Here is a 23817-nt window from a genome sequence, read left to right as displayed (position 1 = left end):
GTGGCAGTTGTTCCTGGCAGTGGTTGCAGTTCATTGTTTCGACCAGGGGAAGAGAGGATCTCGTCGAGGAGGAAACTAGGAGTCGTTGCACTGTCCAGGGATGAAACCAACTGCGGAGTTCGTCGGTTAAAAGGTGCGTTCCTTTTATCCGCAGTCAAAGTGGTGAAGCTTGTCTATCTGGCCGCCGGGGTGCTTGGCACAGGTGATTCGACCAAGAGAAGTCTTTGGAAGGCGAAAGGGGCGAACTGGTAGGTCCCACCAGCTCAAAGGAAGAAGACTCGTCCAGCAGAAGATCTTCTCTTGTCGTTGGGAAAGTGGTGAGTTTGTTGCAGCAAGGCTCCACTGGTGGCGTCGTCCGTCGTTGCAGATAGCTCAGCTTCTTCCCTCTTCGGATTCTTAAGTCCTGTGGAGACTTCTGAAGTTCCAGTCCCAAAGGCCCTACTTTTATGCAGAAAAACCCCCATTCAACAGGTCACTCACACATGCTAAGTGGTGAGCCGGGCGGCTCACCACCGGGCCAATCAGAACAGAGTGCGACTTGGGTTGCTAAAGCAACGCAGTCCAGGGTGCCAATTCCCCTCCCCACACATCCTGTGGAACCCAGACAGAGTGGCACCATTTGGAGGGCTTCTGTGGAGAAGCCCGCCAAAAAGTGGAACAAAGGACTCGACCTTGGTTAGAGTTACAGAGACGGACACGAACGCCATTTTAGAAAAGAGTTCTGGCAAAAAGGCCCAACCGTTGATTTAATATTAAATAAATTGCACCAAAAAGTGGTGTGTTTAAAATCAATGGGAAAATCCCATAGGAAATATTCCGGTGGAATATTTTGCGTGGTAACCACTGCCACCAGCCAGAAACTCGACAAGGGGGCACTGAACAGTGCCCTATTGAAAAACAGACCCAGGGGCAATCTAATTACCCCCTTCCAGTACTTCCACACTATGATGGTTTGTACTGGTTCTGGTCACAATTTTGGACTAGTAAAGTCAATGGTGACTTTACATGCCCTGGGAGACAGTAGTCAGGCCCAGGGTATGGAGTCTAGGTTTGGGGGTCACTATGACACCCCTGTGTTACTGCACTGAGGGTGCTGTGTAACACACATAAAAAATAGATGATACCCTATGGAGTAAAAGACCCCACAGCCCATAAGCACACAAAAAGTCAAAGACATACCTCAAATCATGCCTAAGAGTGGGAGGAAAAGAGTCCCACTCTTAGCAAGAGAAAAAACAAACCCCACAAATCCAGCAAAGCTGCTGGGGGACTCACTAGGTTTGGGAAATTAGCCTGATAAGAGAATTCTCCCTAACAGGAATGAAGTAACTTCCAAATGTTTGCGATAGTGAAAGGTAAAGGTGACTGCGAAGAACTGTGCTCATTCTGTTTGTTGAAATTGTAGCTGTTGTTGAAGTGGGTGCACTTTGCCATTTGGGCAGCAGAGGGAAACCTAACTCTGATAAATTGTATCAGCTGAGTACAGAAACATACCCAAGTGTTTTATACATAGATATTGGCAAAACAGTTACCCAACCTTCTTGCTCAAAGAGTAAAACAATCAAATGCTACTTACTGGATTTGCTGAATCCGGATATGCACTCCTCTAAAAACTCCAATGTGAGATGAGGCTCATTAGCAGCTAGAGTTTTACTGATGGAGACAATGAAAAGGGTGTTGTTTGCAGGGATACACAGACCTGATGTTTCCAGTAACTGGCCTTCAATCTTTAAATTAAAGGTACATGTTAAGGCACACAGAAGATTATAGGCAGCAGACCTGCAACAAAACATAAGTGGCATGTTATAAATTAAACATTACCTTAAAGATTTTTTTTCATTTTCTGAATCAAAACATGTAATTAAAGAATTCACAAGTTTCTGTTTGATTGGAGTTAAATTGTACTGTAAATCAAAGATAGAATTTCAAAGAGGAAAATCAATGTATGAAATATATGTAAATTTTTTAAAAAAATGTCTGGCCTGCCATCGGTAGGTCTGTCCATTCCATAGCCAACACAATGAGGAAACGTTAATTTATGTTCATTCCAACTTTTCCACTGACACTTACTAGGGCAAGCAGGGCTCGATCCCATCAAAGTCAATGCAACAACAATACCCATGGGGCTGGGAGGGGTGGCCATTATCCATATTCCACATGGTCAACATGCAGACATGGTAATGCCATCTATAGCTTACCATGAAGTTACTCCTCATCACAAAGGACACTGTATATACTTAATGGTTGATATATGGGCAATAGAGGTCACACAAAAGTAATGCTGAGAAAGCTCGGTTTTAAGAAGTGGTTTCAGGAAGGGTTTGGAATTGGATAGCTATTTATTAATGAGGAGTGGAAGTAATTAATCATCAGTATGAATGCAGTAGTCAATATAGAAGTGAACTAATTGCAGATGCTGCATACTTTTACATGCAATAGTGTAGAAATAGAAGAGCAGAAGCAGGCATGTTTTGAAATACTTCCTTAACAATTAGTGGGACGATACAGTCGCAGGACAGTGTCCAGGGGTGCCAAAGTTTTTTTTAATTCTGCATTTTGGCCCTTAGCCTGGTAATATCTATTTTAAACTGAACGAGTCTTAAAATGTTTCTCAACGCAGAGCAGTTTAACCCAAACATACTTTTCTTGGTTTCCAGCGATCGGTCGGTACAGTCCCAGACCCACTTAGTGATTATTCTGGCGGTCCTAATTGAGAAGATGTGACATTGGTCCATCTAATCTCTCAAGTGGTTAAAATCATGTTTCATCAGTCTTCTAAAAGAGCAATTCCTCACCTTGTCCCTTGTTTCCTAAACGCTATTAATTTGATGCTGAATTTCAATACACAGGCGATGCCAATGCAATCTAAGGGCCCATAAAGTGCAAGTTTTCTTAATGTGCATAAGGTGGCACCTTGCCAGGTGATCAGGATACAAGAATGCCAGAAAGAATATGTCACGTCTGCTTGCATGCTCTTCAGCATCATATCACAAGGGAAATCCATATCATGGACAGCTCCTGTAGATATCCATTTGCAATGAGGTGCTGAATAAGTTAATACAAATTGACTAATTTTTTAAAAGCATATGATATATCACAACGAACCAAGTAAGCCAACAATTGGCACAAAGAATAAAAAGTGTGTATTTAAGTAGGTGAGACGAACAAATGGTGGTAAAGTGCTCACGCAAACGTATCAAGACAGACATAATATGGAAATAAAAAGGTCATACAATTTTACAATATCAATGTCCAATATGGAGAGCATGCCTTTCAGTGACTTCCTGAAGAAAAATGCATCCTGGCTAAATGCTTTTCTTATAACTATTTATCAAGTACATACCCCATCAGACTTAATAGCCACAAATTCTGTGCAACTGGTGGTCTGCTACTTCTTTCACTCACCATTTGAAAATGATTTGGCTTGGCTCGTAGCCACAAGTAGAACACTAGCCTATTCACCCCAGACAGGGATCAAATTCAAAATGTGCCTACTAAAAGCAGATTAACAGTCTTTGGAGCTGGCATATTGATCTGTTTATTGAGCACATTAATCCCGATTAATCCCTCGTATTAAGTGTTTGGAAGAGAAAGATGTTGAGTGTAACTCAACATGAAAATATAGACAAGACCATTTTGTGGGATACATACATACATTAACATTTTTGGAATAGTAAGAGTGTGTGGGTGCAGAAGTGGGACAACCTGCTGGCATGGTGGTTGGCAGACACTTTTACTCAAAAGATAAATGAAGACAAAAGCCTTATCTTGCCCTATTTCTAAGAGGGTTTTCCCAGCCTCAATAAAAATGCTAATGGGCCTGTCAGAATGTCCAAAGTAAAAGGTCCACAGTCCTATGTCGGAATCCTAATTCCTTCCCTTACACTATAAACTAAATCAAAGAAATGACAGGTTTCTTTGGTCCAGGAGAATGATCCCTTTCTTCTGGACAGGGGATCAAAACGTCTCTGTATAACGTTGATAGTTCTCAAAATAAAGTTCAACCCCAACTTGTGGGGAATGTCTCCCTTCCCCTATTGACAGACCTGGCTCACTTCCCTGCCAGGTTCTGTGCCGAGGAAGAGTAATTTTACTTCTCTCCCTATTTAGTTGTGTGTCCCAGACCGCCATGTTATCTTGTGTATCTGGTTCACTACCCTGCCAGGTATTCTCTTGGCTCACTCTACTTAAGAATATCTCTACCTCTTTGTATGGGGCCCAGACGTGGGTTCTCAGGTTTCTCTTGTCTTTCCTGATTTCCCCAACACAACCCTGTTTCCTTCGGGTTTGTTCTAGAGTCTTTGTTGCAGGTGTGGAACATTCATGCAGCTCCGTTCGGTTTCCCATGCCTTATCTCTCTTGAAGGGTCTGCTCTTTCCGTGGTGGCTCTGCAGCATTGGGTCCCAGACACTGTTTACCAGGCCTCTCGCCAGGCAAGGAGCGTTCCGTTTGCACTGTTCTTTTTCCTGCATTCTCATATATATATATATATTTTTTCCCTCTCTCCCTCTCTCTCATGGGCTCTTCTTTCTCTGCGGCGGCTCCACAAAGATAGAAACTGGGGGATTGGAGTCTCTTTCCACAGCCGCGTGGGTTCGAGGGCTTGCCTCCGCTCTGCTCCCGTCCCTTCAGCTCTCTCTTCGGTCTGCCAAACGCAGACCGAAAAGGCACATCATCTGCGCAGCCTGTTTGGCATCCTCTTTGGCCCAAGCCGGACAGCTTCCAGGCTCTCAGCTCTTCCTTTACGGTAGTCTTTCCTTCCTTTTTATCATCAGGTATGCTTTGCTTGGTTCCTGTTGGGTAGACTGCTCAGGTTGGTTCTGTTGTCCATTTGGTAGGGCTCCGCAGCTATTCCTCGTCTTAGTGGTATAGCACATTAGCTCTTTCAATTCCTGCCTATTCTTCCTCGTCTCAGTGGTTTCTAGCTTGGTAACTCTACAGAAACATACGGGGGAAGATGATGGGGATAGAGAGAGGTAAAATGTAGGAAAAGGGTTTAAGAACTTGGAGTGTGTGATGTATTGGGTGGGTCTCGACCCCAAGTGGTTGTCCTTGTCCCCAGGTGGGAAGCTCCCTCCTATGTGGTCCTCCCTCATGAAAACACCCGTAGGGGGAACTATTGTGCAGCGCCGTGCCTCCCTATTCCCACAAGAAGGGGCTCCCCCGCTGAGGAGAAGTGACAACCCCTCGTGCTTCGTCACCAAAGACACAAGTATTATGGTGGTCTCATTTTTTGGGATAATGAATAGCGTTACATATTTTAGACAACATTCGGTTACATTTTGAAACATTCAGGGGACATAGGTGTTCATCCACTGACTAAGCTGGCTAGGGCTGATGGAATTTGTAGTTCAATACAACTACAGCTCCAAACACTGCAGACCCCACTCCTAGAGGAAGAGGAGGCAGGCTGTTGCTGAATGGCTAAATCAAATCTCTGTGGCCTAGGCAGCTTTAAACTTCTCCATGACTCACCAGTGTTTGTCTAAAAAAAGTTGTTGCCAATGAAGGGTATGTCAAGAAGTGTGACCAAGGCATCAGGGGCAGACCCAGATGCCCTCAAAGTAATGTCTGAATGACCCACCTTGTTCCCATCGACCTAGCCACAGAGTCAGCTGTGGCCAAACTCAACTTAAGAAGAATTCTACTTGCTCCTTCCTTCAAATTAGTGACCAAGGAGCTACACCCATTCTGCATTTCCTGCACCAGGATGTTCTCCGCAGCCTTTGGAATTATGCTTCAAACCCAGAGTATGTACTTTGCTACGAAGCAAGTGAAACGCACAGCCCTTAAAGTTAGGCTGCCTGACCAAATACCTTGCGACCCAAAAGCAGCCAACCCTTTGCTCTCCTCCTCCAGGGGTAAGGGTGGGAAAGTGGCTGCCTAGAAAAGCACAGTGGAGACCTGTCCCACCAGATTTTCAGGCGTGGAATGCATGGACAAGAATCCTGGATTTGTGGGAGCCAGACGATGCTTCTTTACTAGATTCCAATCCACAGCAGGAGTTGAGGCCAGCATCATCCACGGAGCAAAAAAGGGAGCAGCAACTGCTGCCACAAAATAGAAGCGTCTTTATCGGGGGACAATGGTCTAGAATGTCCTTTAAGAAAATAAGGACCATTTGCTTCATTGGGGTGGTTATACCCAGAGCACCCATGATCTTATCAAAGGTTTACTGAAAGGGCACAAAGGCCTGCACGAAATCCAAATCCGAGGATGTATCTAGACACTGGCATCCCGAAGATCAGCACCCAGTTCATTAAGGACTTCAACTGGGTCAAACACTTCAGGGAAAATCCTCTACCTTGATTTAAATCAAGGCATTCATTTCATGAGGGATAGGATCACCCTCACCATTTACAATCAGGTAGATTTTTGCAAAAATTAGGCTCTCTGAACTGAAGTAAACTCCCGAGAGGTGTAGGCACAAACTGGTGGTCTGTCTGAAGGCAAGGAAGCTGGCACCCGGCTTTCAACGCATATGAAAAGAGCAGCTTGAGTGGAGCAGTCTCTAAAATCTGCGGCAGAGCTTAGCCAGCAGACATGTGATTGTGGGCTAAAGAGGTGCCTTTGCCGGCTTGCTCAAAGGCGATGAGACCTTACACGCTGGGCCTTGGCAAAGAGGCCCATCATCTACCTCCTGAATTTCACCAAGACGACGATTATAGGGGAGAAAGGAATCCATTAGAACATATTGCCAGCGACGCACTGGAAAAGCAAGATTGTCTTGCAGTGTTTATTCTTCAACTTCTTTTCTTTATTGTCTTAATCTCAAGAGCGGGGAGCATCCACGCCAATCTCAGTTACTTGGCTTCTCTTGGAAGAAGGATGACTATCTGAAGCATAACCTTTGTTGCAGTGTGCTTCCTGCCTATATGAAGAAATATTTAGATATCCAGCATCTCCCAGAGGGTCTGCGAGTGCATGGATTGGCAAAGTCATCCAGCACATGCTCCTCCCCAAAGCAGTAAAGGCACACCTTGTGGGGATCTGGGATAGACATCTGCCACACACATTCACTGAAAGGTTTAAACCCCACCTCCAGATTTAGAATGAAAGATAGCTTAAACAAGGAGTGACATTCCTCAGTAGGGTACAGAGTGCACAGTAAAAAGGAACAGGTCATGTCTCATGGATGTTGGGGCAAATGTTCCATTATAAATACTGCCCCAGATGTCACCTATGACATCATGAGTACATAGTCAAGCAAAGTCACACGGCACCCCCTGGCAGCTGAAAGCTTCTGAAATGAGCTGGTGCTGAAAGATATATCTAAGAAAAGGAATTTGTGGGAGGAAGGAATTCATCAGAAGTGATGGCTGCCACAAGATTGCATTATTTTCCTCTGTATCCTCAACACAGGGTTCAAAATGGTGCCCTCTTCAAAAATGTCAAGATCAAGTTTAAAAGCAGGAACAAGAAAAGACTTCATAGGGAATCAATTAACTAGCCCTTTTAGGAACTGCTTGATAGTTGAAATTCCAAATACATGTTCTCCCTCCTGAAAACACAAGTAGGCAATAAAATGTCCAGAACAGTGCCAAGGTAACTCAATCTTGAGATATAAGGAAACTACAATTCCACAAGTTATGGAGCACAATTATGTGTCAACAGCTTCGTTACAAAGTGGAAAATGCTTGCCATGCACATGCATAAATCTTGCCAGGGCTCAGGAGCTGATAATCCATGTTAATTTGTAGCTATCCTACACAGGAATTCACTCGGGATGTTTATTAAGCCTTATATAGTGCTTTATTGGAGGCATATATCTGTGTTTTTACTGTTATTTTTCTGACTTTCCTTTGATCGGGACTACTCCTAGAGGGTACTGTGTTTGTGAACTAAGCCCTTTGTTAGTTTCTGATGTTTTCCTTTCCCTATCCACTCTCCATCTCTAAGTACTGCCCGGTCAGCGGGGCCAAGGGCAGTGGCAAAGGGTGTCTCCTGTTAATCTGGGGCCCCAGTCCTGTCCATAGTACCACCACCGTTACAGGTAGAGTGAATCTATGCTTAAAGTTTCCCATGCATGCCTAGTACATAACTAAATATATTCTCTCTATGCATCTGTACCACTACATCTGTTTGGATTCTGCTATCTATGCCTTAATACGCTTGCACAGAACTAGAATAATTCATATTCTAGCCACACATGCGTATAATAAGTTACAATGCAGAACACATCTGGCCCACAGACTGGTCTGACTCACTGTTTTTTGCCTGTTTACCTTGTACATAGCATTTTTAGACCCATTAGTTTGAGTATGCACACAACAACTGTTGAGCTTGTAATATCAGCCCTGAACACCTGTCACTAAGTTGTATAGAATCATTGTGTTTACCTATGCAACAATTTTTTATTGGTATAGCTAATTATACTACTGGCCCCATAACACATAGCTAGATTGCTTCTTTTTTGTCTGAAATCCTAGCAAAACATCTTTGACTGACCCATTATGTTAAACCGCATGCCTAGCAATTATCTATAATTAAACTTTGTGTTTTAGCATCCACTATATCTGTATAGCTCACTATACTGCTGACCTCTGTGGAGAGTCAGGAGGAGGACACAGACTCTGAGGACATGGTAGACAATATTTTATTTAAGTAAAATGATAAGGCCTAACTTTCCCTATGACTATGGGTGGTCCCTGTTATAAACCAAGGGGCTCCTCTGTCAGTCTTGAATGGCAAAATAAATAAATCTGCAGTCCAAAACTACCCTAACAGACCCTACCAACATGTAAAAAAAATGTAGGTCAGGAGAATGACTTCCATCTCCTGAGGGTACTTCTAGTACCAGTCTGTAGGATTTCTTCTTAATACACAATCCTCAAAGAGTCTCTTGTGACTTGGTGAATAAATCTATGTAGTTCTGAAAATGGGTTGAGATTTCCCTCCTGTTTGGGAATCCCTTTTGCAGATCTTTTACAAGATCTATATTCCTGGCTGTTGGTCTCAGCATTTATAAAGCGCATAGCAACTTGTATGCATCAAGGCGCTGTTACAGTGACCAGTTACTTGCAAAAGAGATGAAAACACACAGGCAAGTCTAGTGACAGTTCAAGAAGACAATGCATAGAAGAACATTGGGTGGAATGACTGGATTAGGTGAACAGCCAAGTTTTGTGGGATCTCCGGAATACCCAGTATGATGGTACAGCTCTCGGGGTGTAAGGAAGGGAGGAAGAGAGTTCCACTGTTTGGCTGCAATGGATGGGAAGCTTGAGCCTCCCACTTTAGTGTGTCTGACTGGACTGGCAGTGTGCATAAGGGGTCTTGGTTGGCCTTGACAAGTGAACTTTTGTGATTTTCTGAGATAGGTAGGGGGGCGCATTGTTGGACAGGCACCTGTGAGTAATGGGCATGGTTTTGAAAATGATCCAGTCACGGATTGGCAGCCAATGTACTGCTTTCCTGGCAGCAGAGATGTGTAAACATTTGGGAATGTTGAGTGCTGCTCGGAGCGCGTAATTCTGAATAATTTTAAGCTTTCGTATGTTTTGGGATGAGGTGCTGGCAAATAGGACGATGCAGTAATCCATGCATTCCCTCCTGGGCAATTATGGTTCAATTCATTTTGGTCTACTTGACTTTGGATATGGCTCAATGGTCTAGTTCCTCTAAACTGTGGCTCAAAACATTTTCTCTCTTTAGTGTTCGTTTCTACTTCCAGAGAATATAGAGTTCCTTTCCCCTTTTCCCAGGGTATTGTTATCCACTGTTCTTTCTTCTCTCTCATTATTCAGATTTTCAGTAATTCTTTCTCCTGTATCACAACATTTTGAGTTCATTTGTTTTAAGGTTAACTTTGTCTTATGGCTTTTACTGAGATGAGTAGCGTGTGCGGGATAATGATTCCCTCAGGGCCTAACGTGCTTCCCGTTCTCCCAGTTACCTTCGCTTTTGAAGGAGAAACTCTTTGAGAGCCTTGTTCCTCGGGGACCTTCTTTCTTGTCATGGACTGCTTCCGCCTTCCCTTCATTGGCGTTTCCCTCTCCTCAGGCGCTTGTTTGCTCGTGGTGTCTCGGGGCTCAGATACGTGATCGGATACCCTGTGGCTTAATATTGGAGGTGGCATCGATAATGGTTTGTGGACAAGCTTTCCACCATGGATTCTCGTTTGTGGTCTCACCACCACCTTCTTCCTATCTCCTTCCCTGTTGGCTTCTAGCACTTCGGGTTCACCCCAATTCTGGCATCTCACTCTTCGCTATTGAGCAAATTTGAAACCCGTGGGCATCCTGGCTTTCACTTTCTCCAGGTGTTACGCAGCTTGGAGCCTTCCCAGACTGTGTATGCATTCCTCTCTCTCTTCGCCCTTCCTTCCCTCTCTGTGGCTTCTCAAGTGCACACTAATGAATGCACTCGCCCCAGTGGATAGGGTATTTGGATTTAAAGGGACACATTCTCTTTCCATAAGATAATAGCATCTATTAGGTGTTTCTTCATCCCAGTCTTGATATTGAAAGGTTTCTGGAATTTTAGAGCATCCTATGTAGGCCACAGTATGCACAGCTTTAGGGAGTTCCTCATGGGAACGGTAGTCCTTGTCCCAAAAGGGGGAAGTCTTTCCCTTTAAGACCCCAATTGCCTCGACCCCTAGGGAGGGTGGTGTTGAGCGGCTTACCTCCTCAGCCTCACAGAGGCAGGCTCCCCCTTGGGTAGACGGGATGCATTCCCCTGATTCATCACACCCCTATAACAAAGCTATATTGACCCTCGTTTTGCCTGCAAGTCCATATATAATCTTGTTGTGTTTAGAATAGCAATTATGTTATGTTTAGACCAGCAATTATCCAGAGTGAATCTGTCTAGAAACTAATAAATCTGCACAGCCAACCATACCGCTGACCCTATATCCAGGTAGATTGGGTGTTTTTTGCCAGAAGTTCTAGTTACAATTGTTCTACTCCTGGTCTTTAGCCTGCATGACTAGCAATTGTCTAGAGTAAATCTGTGTTTACCATCCACTACATATGCACAGCTAACGATTGCCGCATAACACCCAAGTTGCTAATCATTGAGGTAGACATCACAACTTCGCGTCTCACCATACTGCTCACTGCATACCCAACACATAGCTGAATTGCACTAATTGCCTGCATACCAAGCACATAACCACAGACTCTGTTGGTGTGTACATACACAACATGGAGATACTTTGAAACATTGCACTTATGGCTTTTTATACTACAACCATGCATATCCATCTCTGGCCTGGATCTTTAATCTCAGTCAAATCGGACACCAAGACCAAGGAAGTGACAACCCTCTCGCCCCCACTCTGCACCCGACTCATGAATCAACTAAGTCCTCACTACTAAAATATTGCATCCTTACACCTCCCACACTCATACAGATGACCTCCTAGGTCTAGTGTACTTCACAAATTCATACCCTATCGATCAACATCCATGTTGTACTTTTGCACAATCCGGGAATGTCCATAGAGATAACCTGCCCAGTCTTTAGCAATCACAAACAACTTAGAAGTTTTCATATCAACGCACAGGTAATGGGTGCTACCGACCTGCATCCATCAACACCAAAGGTTTCTGCATCTGCCTTCCCACTATCTGACTAACACACACAGCCTTCCTTTTTTACAGAACCATGCACAGCGAAGCCAAGATTATTGGCAGAAGAGCCCTATATAGGACCACATTACAGTCAACATCTTCAGCCAGGCATGGAGGTCTAGGATGTCAAGGCCTAAAATGAAGCACATGCCAGCTGCCTGCAATAAAATATTTCTTCCTGAAATGAGTTTTGATACAGGACATGTTAACACGTTCAGGACCTCTGAATGCCATGCCCTTCTCAAAGTCTGATGCCACAAGGATTAGAGATATCTTGTGCAGTCTCAAGCATCACACAATAAGATAAATCAGTCGAACAGGAGGGACGGCTTCCACAAGACTGAAGTGCCAATCCACAAACAGCAAATCCCACAGAGTTTCTTTGAGAGCAAACTGGAGCAGAACAGGGCACACCTATGATCCTGGCTGAAGGTAAACGGATCAGAGGGTGACTTCAAGTCACCTGACTGGCCAATTCCTGTTTGTGTGATTTTGCATCATGACTGCACAAATTGACAGAGGATGTTCCTTCCCTGACAGATGGGCAACTGAAACAAACAAAACTCCGTGTCCAGGACGAAATGGATCTAGCATGCTCACACAACAAGAAACCCAAACCACCCCACTAGTTCAGGTAAAGCATTGCAAGGGTGTGCTAGAAATTAAAATTTGAAATGTGGAATCCTTCAGAGAAAACACCACAAAATGTCAGTGTCGCTTTTCTAAATCTAGTACACTTTGGCTGCTTAATGGTGATCCCTTTGGGGTGTTCTATAGGAATTAAAAGGAAGCAACATTGCTTCCCCTTTGACTGAAATTACCACGTGGTGGTGAAATAGGTATGTATATGTTGAGGTGTCGCGGGTTTAGGGAGACTAAAGGTGGGATGGTGCGTAGAGGGCCAAGGGGGGGGACCACATTAAAAGTCCAAGACAGTCAGCCTTCATGTGTATGAGAACTTATCAGAAGATCGGAATAAAAGTCAATAAAGTTTAGTTCAGCAGTTGTATCGCGTGCACTGTCATCTGTATGCACAAAGCTGATTTCGCCATGTCAGGAGATGGCACATATTTGCCTACATGCATGTCTAAAATCTGCATATTCCGCTGGACTACACCTTAACAAGTGGGCTGTTTCAGGCTTATAACAAATCTGTTACAAGAAGGTCTAAGATCCCAATCATGAGATCTTAATTTACGGCATCAAGCACCAGGGGTAGCATAAACCAGAGAAAAGGCCACAGTTGTGTTACTTGTGACATCCAACCCAGTAACAAAGCCAGTTGACAAAAACCTATCCTGAAAGAGCACCATTTTGGTTTTTCCCTCTCTCACTGCTGTTCAGCAAAGAAGCAGTGGTACCTTATGCACTTTTTCGGGTAATGGGATCCGTTTCTCCTCAGAGCTGCCATTGAATTCCACTTACAGGGGCACAACATTGTGACCTTTTGGCATGAAGTGGGTGGTGTCAAGAAGTGATTTCATGACTGGATGTGGGTTGTTTGAGCTGCTGTCACTTTTATTTACCTATGGCTTATTCAGGAAATTGAGACAGTTCTAGGCATCAATTGGGGGCAACTCGGACCTCTTAGCTTTATGGAGCTAAGGGAACTCCTTGGAAAGTAGTTACCAGGTGGCCTTCTGAGAGTGTGGCATCACCTGCATCATAATCCGTGCCCAGGTACCAAATGAGACTAATGTGAATCGGACACAGCTATCTGCTGCTTGCAAAGCTTAAGCCCCGAGTTCATAGATGGGACTGGAAAGATATTGCTGGGAAATGTTGGTAACAGAGGTTCCTTATTATTTTGACAAACAACCACAAATCTTCATGAAAAATTACTAAAAAAGATATTTTGCCATCTTGTCTCCTCCGTGGACAATTTTATATAGACCTGTGCTGGGGTTCAAAAGTAATGGGTGGGAAAAAAAGCATACATTTCCCATTCATTTTCCACAAGGGTATTTTCTTGTCGGCAGAAAAGTTCTGGTTGGATTTATACCAAACCACCTGAATATGAAAGAACACCTAATTGGACACCGACGTTTAAAGGTTTGGTATATAACCAGTGAGAGGAACAGAGTTTGAAAGCACCTCTTTCAAAGTTTGAGTGAGATCTATACATAGCTCGTCAATGTCAAATGCAATTGCTAGAGCCAAGGCTATGGGTCAAAAGATTTTAAAGAACCAATAAAAGGGTCCAGATTTCAGTCAACTATCCTGGATTTGATAAATGTAAAAAAACAAATTTAAAAAAAAGGTCACTGCTAGACTACTGAGAGCAGTTAGAGGGCATACGTCCTCAAAGGGCTATTTATGCGTGTAATCAGAAATGTAAGCACACCTTTGAAGGAATTCTGATTTGAGGTCATCAAGGGGAACAAGCCAGGGACCGCCAGACCCCAGGAGAGCAGGTATGTCTATAGCAATAGTAAAAGAATTGTATTGGGGTGTTTAAGCAGTGTGGCGTTTTTAAGTGCAATTATAATTTAAAAACATATTTCTGACTGTAATCTTGGCACTGCAGTTGTGGTAGAATGACCAGATCAGAAAACATGAAAGAGACCCCTTCACATTGAAAAGTAAATAGATCAGAGACCCTGTCTAAAATGAGGCCTGTAAGGGTTGTCTCTGAAAAGCTATGAATAGTGTATCGACACTTGAGAGATCCAACTAAAATACTGTTCAATAGGCCTCTGCCCTTACTAGTCTCAACAGATGTGTTCAATGGGAAATCAGCTGGCTACATACTGGCTGCTCTACAAAGAGGAGAGGGTCATCTGAGAGCCCTATTAGGAGACTATTATTCAAAGGGCTGAGTCACATCAGCCAACTGCTTGCGAGTGGCAAGGATCACCAGAGATGCCCTAAGTAAATCACTGTTAATGTCCTTTCAACTAACTTTTTTCTTTTAGGCCAGATATGTAACAATATACTATTCAGCCATTCATCCAAACAGATGTCGCCAGGCACACTGGATTCATTCTGACCTATATCCAGAGATGGGAAAGCTGAAGGGGGAAGTTAACCATTAAAACCTTGTTTTAGACTTCTTTCAAAGTATCAAGAAGGTAGCCAGAGGTTCAACATTGCATAAGGGGCTTTTTTAGAACTTTAAAGCATCTATGAACCACTTCCTTATGCAGGCTCAAAACACACATAGAAGCTGTAAATTAAGTTGACATTACTTTAATTTCTAACATCATCTAGAAGATGAGGTATAGGTCACCTGGAAAAAGACTGCGCCAAATCTTTGCAGAAATAATTTTTATTGTTCAAAAATTGCCCTCATCACTGATGACACATGTTTCGGTCCTCCAAAGACCTTTTTCAAATCAGGGCTATTGGTTTGTCTTAACACCATATAAACATAGAATGAATGAAAACAAAATAAGATAACCACATTAATAGACATGTGTATTAATCGAAAGTAAATTGAATTAATTGTGTATCCAAAAGCAAAATACATAAAACAAATATATGTGGATGCCAGAAATGAAAAGCCAGACAAAAAATAGGATGGGGAATGAAGGGGCGGAGAAAGTAGGGGTGATAATTGGAGAGAGGTAGATACAAAGCAATAATTAGTTACAAATATATTTAAAATTAGGCATTATTATATTCATTTGTATATGTTCATGACAAAAAATGTGTAGAGAAATTTACCTTGAAATCCTGTGAGTGCCCCTGTCACACAATGTGAAAAATAAGCTTCCATATATTAAATGGATAAATCCCTGTAATTGTAAAATAATAAATCAAAATGTTGTCATACTAGTTTCAGGAATCTAGATATTAAGAAACTTATTTACACTGAGTACTTTGTTACACACATAAATAAAGCGTAGCGCATATTTCTGTGTGCCAAATTGCACGTATTTTTGAGTATCAATGTATAATTTCGCACACGCGATCGTGCGCTTCCACTCATTAGATTTCGCAACCCATCAACACGTTCTCACGCGCACGCATAGATGCACTTTTCTGTACTAGATTTGGAAACCGATTAATCTGCGCACGCGAACGTACATTTTCACTTACCGGTTGCTTGCATTTATTTGGACCCTGTAATTTTGCTATTACGTGTAAATTTCGCGCACGCGTACGTGCGTTTTCTTCTACTAGACCTTTCAATCCATTAATATGTGTAAATGTGTATTTTCGCGCACGCGAATGTGCGCTTTCACTCTTTAGACTTTGCAACCCACCATACACGATTTCACGCGCACGCTAAGATGCGTTTTTTACTATACTTGGAAATCGATTAATTTGCACATGCGAAGGTGCATATTTAATTACCGGTCGCTATAACTTGCTTAAGATTCTGTTATTCTTTGTGATTACGTGAAATTTTTCGCGCACACGTATGTGCGTTTTCTCCTACCAGATCTTTGAATCCATTAATACGTGTACTTCCACTTACGCGAAAGTGCTTTTTTGTGTTATTAGACGTTACGTGTATTGTCGCGCACACGAGCGTGGATTTTTTTTATACTCAAGAATACGTGCAATTTGGCACACAGAAATATGTGCTACGCTTTATTTAAGTGTGTAACAAAGTACTCAGTGTAAATAAGTTTCTTAATATCTAGATTCCTGAACCTAGTATGACAACGTTTTGATTTATTATTTTACAATTACAGGGATTTATCCATTTAATATATGGAAGCTTATTTTTCACATTGTGTGACAGGGGCACTCACAGGATTTCAAGGTAAATTTCTCTACACATTTTTTGTCATGAACATATACGAATGAATATAATAATGCCTAATTTTAAATATATTTGTAACTAATTATTGCTTTGTATCTACCTCTCTCCAATTATCACCCCTACTTTCTCCGCCCCTTCATTCCCCATCCTATTTTTTCTCTGGCTTTTCATTTCTAGCATCCATATATATTTCTGTTTTATGTATTTTGCTTTTGGATGCACAATTAATTCAATTTACTTTTGATTAATACACATGTCTATTAATGTGGTTATCTTATTTTGTTTTCATTCATTCTATGTTTATATGGTGTTAAGACAAACCAATAGCCCTGATTTGAAAAAGGTCTTTGGAGGACCGAAATACGTGTCATCAGTGATAAGGGCAATTTTTGAACAATAAAAATTATTTAGGCAAAGATTTGGTGCAGTCTTTTTCCAGGTCACCTATACCTCACACGACTTTTCAAGGGGTCTTTTACTTGGCTAAACCCTACACCTGGTGAGACGCGACTCAATGGACTTAATGTACTGATTGAATTAACTTCATTTTTCTTCATTATAAGATGTCGCCAAGTTGAGACCAAACCTTCCAAGCCAAGAGTTTTTTGATTAATCATCTAGAAGATGTTAAATTACTTGAGAATGTTTAAATCCTCCAAATAAGCCATAACATACCTGCAAAGAGACAAGGAGCACCAATTCCCAATAGCATTTAACACTAACAGACTTCCAACCAGAAACCAAAAGGTCTCAGATTATGTAGCGAACAAACAGTGTTTAAAGGTGTATGAGATCACCAGGCATACAAAAGCACAGACCTTCAAGCACCACCTTCAATTCCCATTTTGAGCAACACGTGGTGCTTTAAAGTAAGCCAGTGATGAGAAGGGGAGCCAGGAAAGGTTGCATGCAGTCCTTTAGGTACCAACGCAGACACAACATTGTCACGGTTCAGTAATGTGTTCTTCACCAGAAATGGAGCACCCACATGTGTGGGGAAAGGAATAGAAGGGGCTGGGGAGTTCAATTTCCCCCTAAACGTTTTCTTTAGTACTTATTCACTTTGGGAATCAGAATTGTGTCAAGGCAACATTCGTTACCAAAAATGTATGTATTGATGTCAACAACTAGGAGTGGGCACCAGGAGCGCATAAAATCATAATAAATACTGTAACCTACATGATGAGAACTCAAGAAGAACCATATTATGCTTCCCAAAAGGTTTTTAAAATTGACTGGCATCCGGAATCCCAGGCCACAAATGTTTCCAAGCTGAACGTTTTGATAAGAAGGCTTATTCGACATCTAAACTTGACACTTTTCAACAGGAACCCATGATTCTGGTTAATCAAAAAATCCTCTCTTGGAAATGCTTGTAAACAGACGGTGTGCCACACTGACGGTCAAAATTACCAAGTCTTCTATGCCTGATGATAAAACTATACTAAACACATAATAAAATGTGTCAACAGCTGCTCTCAACAGTCAAAAGGTGCTCCTGAATTTAACTTGCTTTTTTATGAAAAAAGAATGGATCAAGTTACTTACCTAGAACTTGTGTTCTCAAGCATGGGTCTTGCATGGATTCACATGCTCGTGAATATTCCCCATCATCAAGCTGTGAATCCTCTGTAAAATTAAAGCAGTTTAGCTTTAAGCTGCCTTTTGCTTCTATTGTCTATCAGTGTCACTTTGGGACATACTGCCCCAGCCAATGACACTCGTCCTCCAGATTGCTGGCGGCAATCTCCAGATTCATTCGCACACGTAAAGTGGCAGTATGAACAAAGAAGAGTTGGGGTTGGGGGGAGGGGCTTCACATGCGCACCAATGCAAGACACATGCTGGATAAGAAGAGTTACAGGTAAGTAACTTGTTCCTACTCCAGCATTGGATCTTGCATGGATTCACAAGCTCATGAATACGGTTACACAACCACGGGAGGTGGCAAGGTTCAACAGAAGCAATACACTTACCCGTGGAACAGACTTGCATCAAACAGGTTGCGCAGCACTACTTGGCCGATCTGGGACTCCTTCCTGGAATCTCTGTCGACACAGTAGAGTCTTGTAAAGGTGTGGGTAGACCTCCACGTAGCAGCCCTGCAGATGTTGAGCACAGGAACACCAGAGAGAAACGCTGTAGTCACTGCAATGGCTCTGATGGAATGGGATCTCGGCCCGCCAGGCAGCAGTCTGTGGACCAGACAACGGCAATGCATGATACAGCCAGAGAGCCATCTGGAGATGGAAGCCTTAGACAGGGCCTTCCCATGCCACACAGGTCCAAAATTGACGAAAAATTGAGAAGTCAAGTCCTACGTGCGTGCAACATAGAACTTCATGGTACGAGCAATGTCCAGCAAATGCAATGACGTTTCAGCAGGGAACAATGATTTGTGAAGAAAACTGATAGAACCAAAGGCTTGTTTAGATGAGTCTGACAGAGCCTTTGGCATGAAAGAAGGCTCAGTTTGCAGGACCCCCTTAGCTGAGTGGATAAGAGAGGCATGGTATTACAAGTATGACACTGACACAAGAGGTACAGGTTTCTAAACCTTTATTTAATTTTGGGGGTTTGGAAAAACTCCTGCTTTGACCTATAGCTATGACGCGAGTAGTCTCTGCTATCAAATAATAAAGAAAACACAGTCCTAGTCGGTCTCTGTTAAATCAAAATGGCCTATACTAACAAAACCTAAAGCCTGCCCTTTCTCTTATACAAAAAGTGTGTAAAGGGAATGTGTATGCAAAGAAAAGTCAGTGTTATAACAAAGAATCAAAGTGACTAGGCATCTGAAAGGGAAGGCCCTGCTAAAGCTGCAGGAGAACGGACCACCATTGCAGGGCCTGGCGGAATGCCTGATTGAGAGCTATCTTGTTGTTCCATGTGCTGGTGACTTGCTGCCATCTGGCATTCAGAAACTTTTGAAGGGATTTAATGTGCGGTCTTCAAAAGGGGACTAGATGGATGCAGGAGGACATCATTCCCTAGCGGGGACTTGATGGACGGGACTGTTTCAACGGAAGCTGTTGATAGCCGTTGGTCCTTTCCCATGATGGCCTTCACCCTCTCTTCTGAAGGAGTCGCCAGGCACAAGAGTGTGCTGAGGCAGGCACCCAGGAATAGCGTGTTCTGGAATGGCGGCATGCAGAACCTTTGATAGTTTATCGAGAATTCCAGAGGAGTCAGAGGTCTGGATGGTTTCAGCAGTGTGCTGAATTGACAGGTAAGGATAGACGTGGATTTCTTTGCGGGGCATATGCACTGCTACTGGGGCCAAGCATTTGAGCAACACCTTTGGGGCCGATTTGAGGCCGAAGGGTAGGGTGAACTGGCATTGGCCTCCCTAAATGACAAAACAAAGGAACTTCTGGTGTTTGCAATGATTGGGGACGTGGAAGTAAGCATCAAGTGGAGGGTCGCTAGGAAATCTCCTTACTCCAGTTGGTCCAGCACGTGCTGCAATGTGACCATCCTGAACTTTTGGGATTTGAGGAACTTGTTGAGAGGTCGCAAGTCTATAATGGGTATCCACCGTCCTGACTTCTTCCGTACCAGAAAGTATCTGGAGTACACTCCGGAGCACCGGAGGCGCTGAGGGACTGGTTTTATCACCTTTTACTTAGCATGGCTTGAACCTCGTTTAGCAGCTGTGCCATGTGCAGTTCTTGTTTGGAACTCGTGGAACGTGCAGACATTTGTCCTGCCTCTGTTTAAGGACATCAAGCTCTGTGGAGATGTTGCCACTGATTGACAAATTGCAATAACTGGCCTGCCACTGGGGTGCAGATGTAGGGGCACAAGGCCTGGGCATGTCCGGACCTGCTTGGCGTCTGCGTCCTGGATTGGGGGTGGGGGGGGGAGGCCTTGCCACTCCCATAGGTCTGGGAGCGTCCCCTATAAGCCTCCTGGGTCGTTAAACGGGAGGGCGGACAATAGGGTGGAGGTGAAACCCTTCGATGACCTTGAGACTCCATTTAGAGCAGCAAAAGGACGGCCTCATTTGTTGAAGGGTGCCCAAAGAATGCAATGTCTCAGTGTTGGTCTTCATAGCCTGTAGTCTCTTGTTGACCGCTTTTTGCAAAGAGGTCGTCTTTATCGAACAGCAAATCGACCACCTTTGTTTCACATCTGTTAGAAAATTGGTGGCTTTGGCCCAACTCTGGCAGCACAGAGCCACACCATATTGTCCATCCGGCGAAAGCCTGAACCAGCGATGTCGAAACTACCTCTGCTTCCTAAAAGTCTGCCTCCTAAAAGAGACCCACGGCTTCAGCTTTCTTATCGTCCAGGAGGAAGTCGAGAATGGGCCCCAACTTGTAATTGTAATTGTTTAATTATACAGAGTTTATACTCAGGTGGAGTGCTTCAAAACGCTTCAAGGCGGGAAAGGAGCAAGGGAATACAGTAAACATTCTTAGGCCTTGAAGTTTCTGAATGCTCAATATAAAAAACTAGCCTACTAGGCCTCACAGCATTTCTCCTAGTGCAAATGCATGAAATGTTACAGTTGCGACCATTCTAGGGAGGGCGACACAAAAAAAGAGGAGAGAGGGGGATGAAAGGACAGAATGAACGTACTAGTCCCAGTACATTCAGGTCATGCATGCGTACAGACAAACGCGAGGAGGGGGAAGGGGGTGAAACAAACGCGTCCAGTCCAGCAGGGCCCTGGAATAAGTGCAGAGAGAGTTTGCCCCACTTATGGAGTGTAAGCTGAAAGTGCAGTAATGCTGAACATAGTCCAGTGGCCCGGCGGCAAGTGCAAAGACTGGCAGGGGAGACTAGGACCTCTAAGGCTCTGGAGGTGAACCAGGTAATCAGTCAGCAAAAACTGAACAGAGTTAGGGAGGGGAAAGAGGGTGGAGAGAAAAAGAACAGAGGTTAGCGGGAGAGAGGGATGTAGGAAGAGAAGAGTAAGGTCTTGATGAGTTCTGGGAACTTAAGGTTCTCAGGTTCAAGACCGAGAGAGGCAGGGAGGCTGCTCCGAGTGAGGCACCTGCAGAGGATAAAGATCTGCCCCCAAATCTCAGTTTGTGAAAGCGGCTCACCCGCAGAGAGTTGGAAGAGAATGAGCGGAGGACTCTAAAAGGAGAGTATTTAGGAAGAGAGCGTTGCAGATAGTGCGGTCTCTGGCCCCAGAAAGCATTGATGATTATGCAGAGGGTCTTGAACGTGATCCTTGCAGCCACGGGGAGCCAGTGGAGGGATTTCGCGCTGGAGAGATGCAGTCCCTGGGCTTGAGGCCAAGGATAAGTCTTGCGGTTTGGTTCTGGATGAGTTGTAGAGGACAGAGAGTAGAAGTCGGATGATTGAGAAAGAGGTATTTGCAGTAGTCCAGCCTAGAGATGACCAGGGCTCTCGAGGTGGTGAGTCTCTGAGGGAAAGTGAGAAAAGGTAGAATACCTCCGAGTTGGTGCAGTTGGTAGTCGTACCATAGCTCCTTGTCATACCTCGAGAGAATGCGAGGGCGTTGGCAGCCTTGATCATCAATTCTGCCATAGTGATGATGTGCTTCCCTGTTGCATCCAGCTTTTAACCCCTTTGTTCCAGAGGAACCACAGATGAGGACGATTGGTTGGATGATCTCTTCCTAGCGCCGACAAGGCCACCGAGGCTGGTGAGGGCTGGGACCTGAAGAACTTGGGGGACAAGTCCGAAAGCCGGTACTTCTTTTCCAAGCGGTCCCTTTTTGCAGGACTGTTATTAGGGGATTTCATGACCAATAGGCCATCCTCCCAAATGTCATCTAACAGGGGAGGTGAAACTATGGTCCTCTTTGAGGACTCCCATCGTTTGAAAAGGAAACCTACCTTTTTCTTTTCCTCCCGTACTAGGCTGCACTGCTTCGCCACCCTAGAGATCATGGAGTGGAAGGACCTGATCTCTTCCAGTGGGGAGACTCTCGAGGGTACATCCATGTACACTAGTCTGATGGCTGATTCGCATAATATTCCCCTAGCAAAGGTTATTGAAAGGAGACCAAAATCCAAGTATGAAATCAGTTTAGAAAAATAAGATTTGTTATTCAGAACTTCAAGACCCATAAATCCCTCAGTACTGAGACAAGGAAGAGGGAGACAGTCTTAAATGGCCCTCTCAGGTGCAAGCTGTAGAGAAGTTGGAGAAACATGAGAAGCCAGAGAAGCAGAAGCAGTGTATGCTTTGCAGACCGTTCTGGTTGGAGGTGGGGCTGGAGGAGCAGAAAGATGCAGGGACCACCGTGGGTCTTGAGGGGGTCTGTGCCTCTCGTCATTCCGGTAGAGGTTGCGAGCAGCGGGAAGTGTAATACGCTTCAATCCTGAAAATACGTTGTGCAGAGCTTGTGCAGTGGAAGACATAAGTGGTGAGAGTAACTGAGACGTACCCGTTGGCTGGAGTGCACCAAGCACGCTCAGAGGTGAAGGTAGCTCTAATCTGGCGGAAGCGAAGGCGACCTATGAGAGGTCTGGCGCCTGGTTGGGAGAAGCCACGAGTATCTGCATACCGCTGGGGAGAACGGAGAAGTGACTTAACCGGTGAGTCTGGGGCAAGCGAGTGACTTCGGTGCAGTCTTTGTGTGCCACGCAGAATATTTCACTCACGTGTGAGTGAAAGACATGCAGACGAACTGCGTGAATGCCAAACTGTCAAAAACCAATGCAAGTGGCAAACTTAAAGGCTACAACTCAGTCTGTAAAGTTTCGGAAACAACAATTGCCCGTTAGGGAAGCCTCTTTGAATTCTGAAGGGCACAAATAATACCCTAGCCACAAGAGTTGGGACAAGCAATATCAATCTATCAACTATTGCCAAAGGCAGGAGAGAAACAGCAAGAGGCCCAAAGGTTATAAAGATGAGTGCATAGGCTTTGGGAGATTATTATATGCAGTTGATAGACACAAACATTGCCAAAGCCAAGAGAGAGGTAAAGTAAAACCTTATACATATCACTGTTTGGTTGTTGAAAGATGGCAAATGGGCTGCCCTTCTAGAAGAAGTTATCCAGAGGGAGGTGAGCATCGTATGTGGAAAAGTCCTGAAAGGAATCAATGTGAATATCCTATTCCCCGACAGCTACTAACATTTTGATACCAAAGAAGACTGTTGAAGATGTTATTCTAATTTGAGAGTTCCCATTTAAGCACTTTTCTGTTCTGGTGTTGAAATAGTAGAGGGGCACGGCAAGTATACTCGTAGGGCAAGAAGAGATTGCCCAGAAGAAAACTGGTGAAAGGATAAGCCAAGTAGTGAAAGTGCTAAAGAGTGGTACTAATAGAAAACAGCTTGTTGAGTGACATTTGAGGAAGAATTGTGGAAGAATTGAGGAAGAATTGTGAAACTGGGTTGAGAAGAAATTACAATTGTTTCTGCAGCTGAAATTGTGATGAACCATCCTGATCAAAGTATTTGTTGTGGTTACAAAATTCAACATTGTTCTTATTCCAGGAGGTGTGAGAGCTTATGACTTTTCCAAGGTACTTTATTGAAGCAACAGAACTTTGTGAATTTTAGTACAAGAACTTAAGAACTGTTTTGAAC

General features: G+C 43.7%; 1 protein-coding gene across 7 annotated transcripts in view; it reads right to left on the bottom strand.

Annotated features, from left to right (window-relative positions):
* Window positions 1-23817, bottom strand: part of NF1 (neurofibromin 1) — a 3279657-nt gene that overhangs the window by 1015170 nt on the left and 2240670 nt on the right. For all 7 annotated transcript variants that reach the window (XM_069614617.1, XM_069614618.1, XM_069614621.1 and 4 more), the window contains one exon: window positions 1577-1779. In XM_069614617.1, coding sequence (XP_069470718.1) covers window positions 1577-1779 — 203 coding nt within the window. The remainder of the gene's footprint in view (window positions 1-1576; window positions 1780-23817) is intronic.

This window comes from Ambystoma mexicanum, chromosome 9 (genome assembly GCF_040938575.1).
Source record: "Ambystoma mexicanum isolate Mex_15411 chromosome 9, UKY_AmexF1_1, whole genome shotgun sequence".
In the NCBI taxonomy this organism is placed as follows: domain Eukaryota; kingdom Metazoa; phylum Chordata; class Amphibia; order Caudata; family Ambystomatidae; genus Ambystoma; species Ambystoma mexicanum.
The sequence above is the reverse complement of the archived record's forward strand: the minus strand, read 5'-3'. Positions and strand labels throughout refer to the sequence as shown.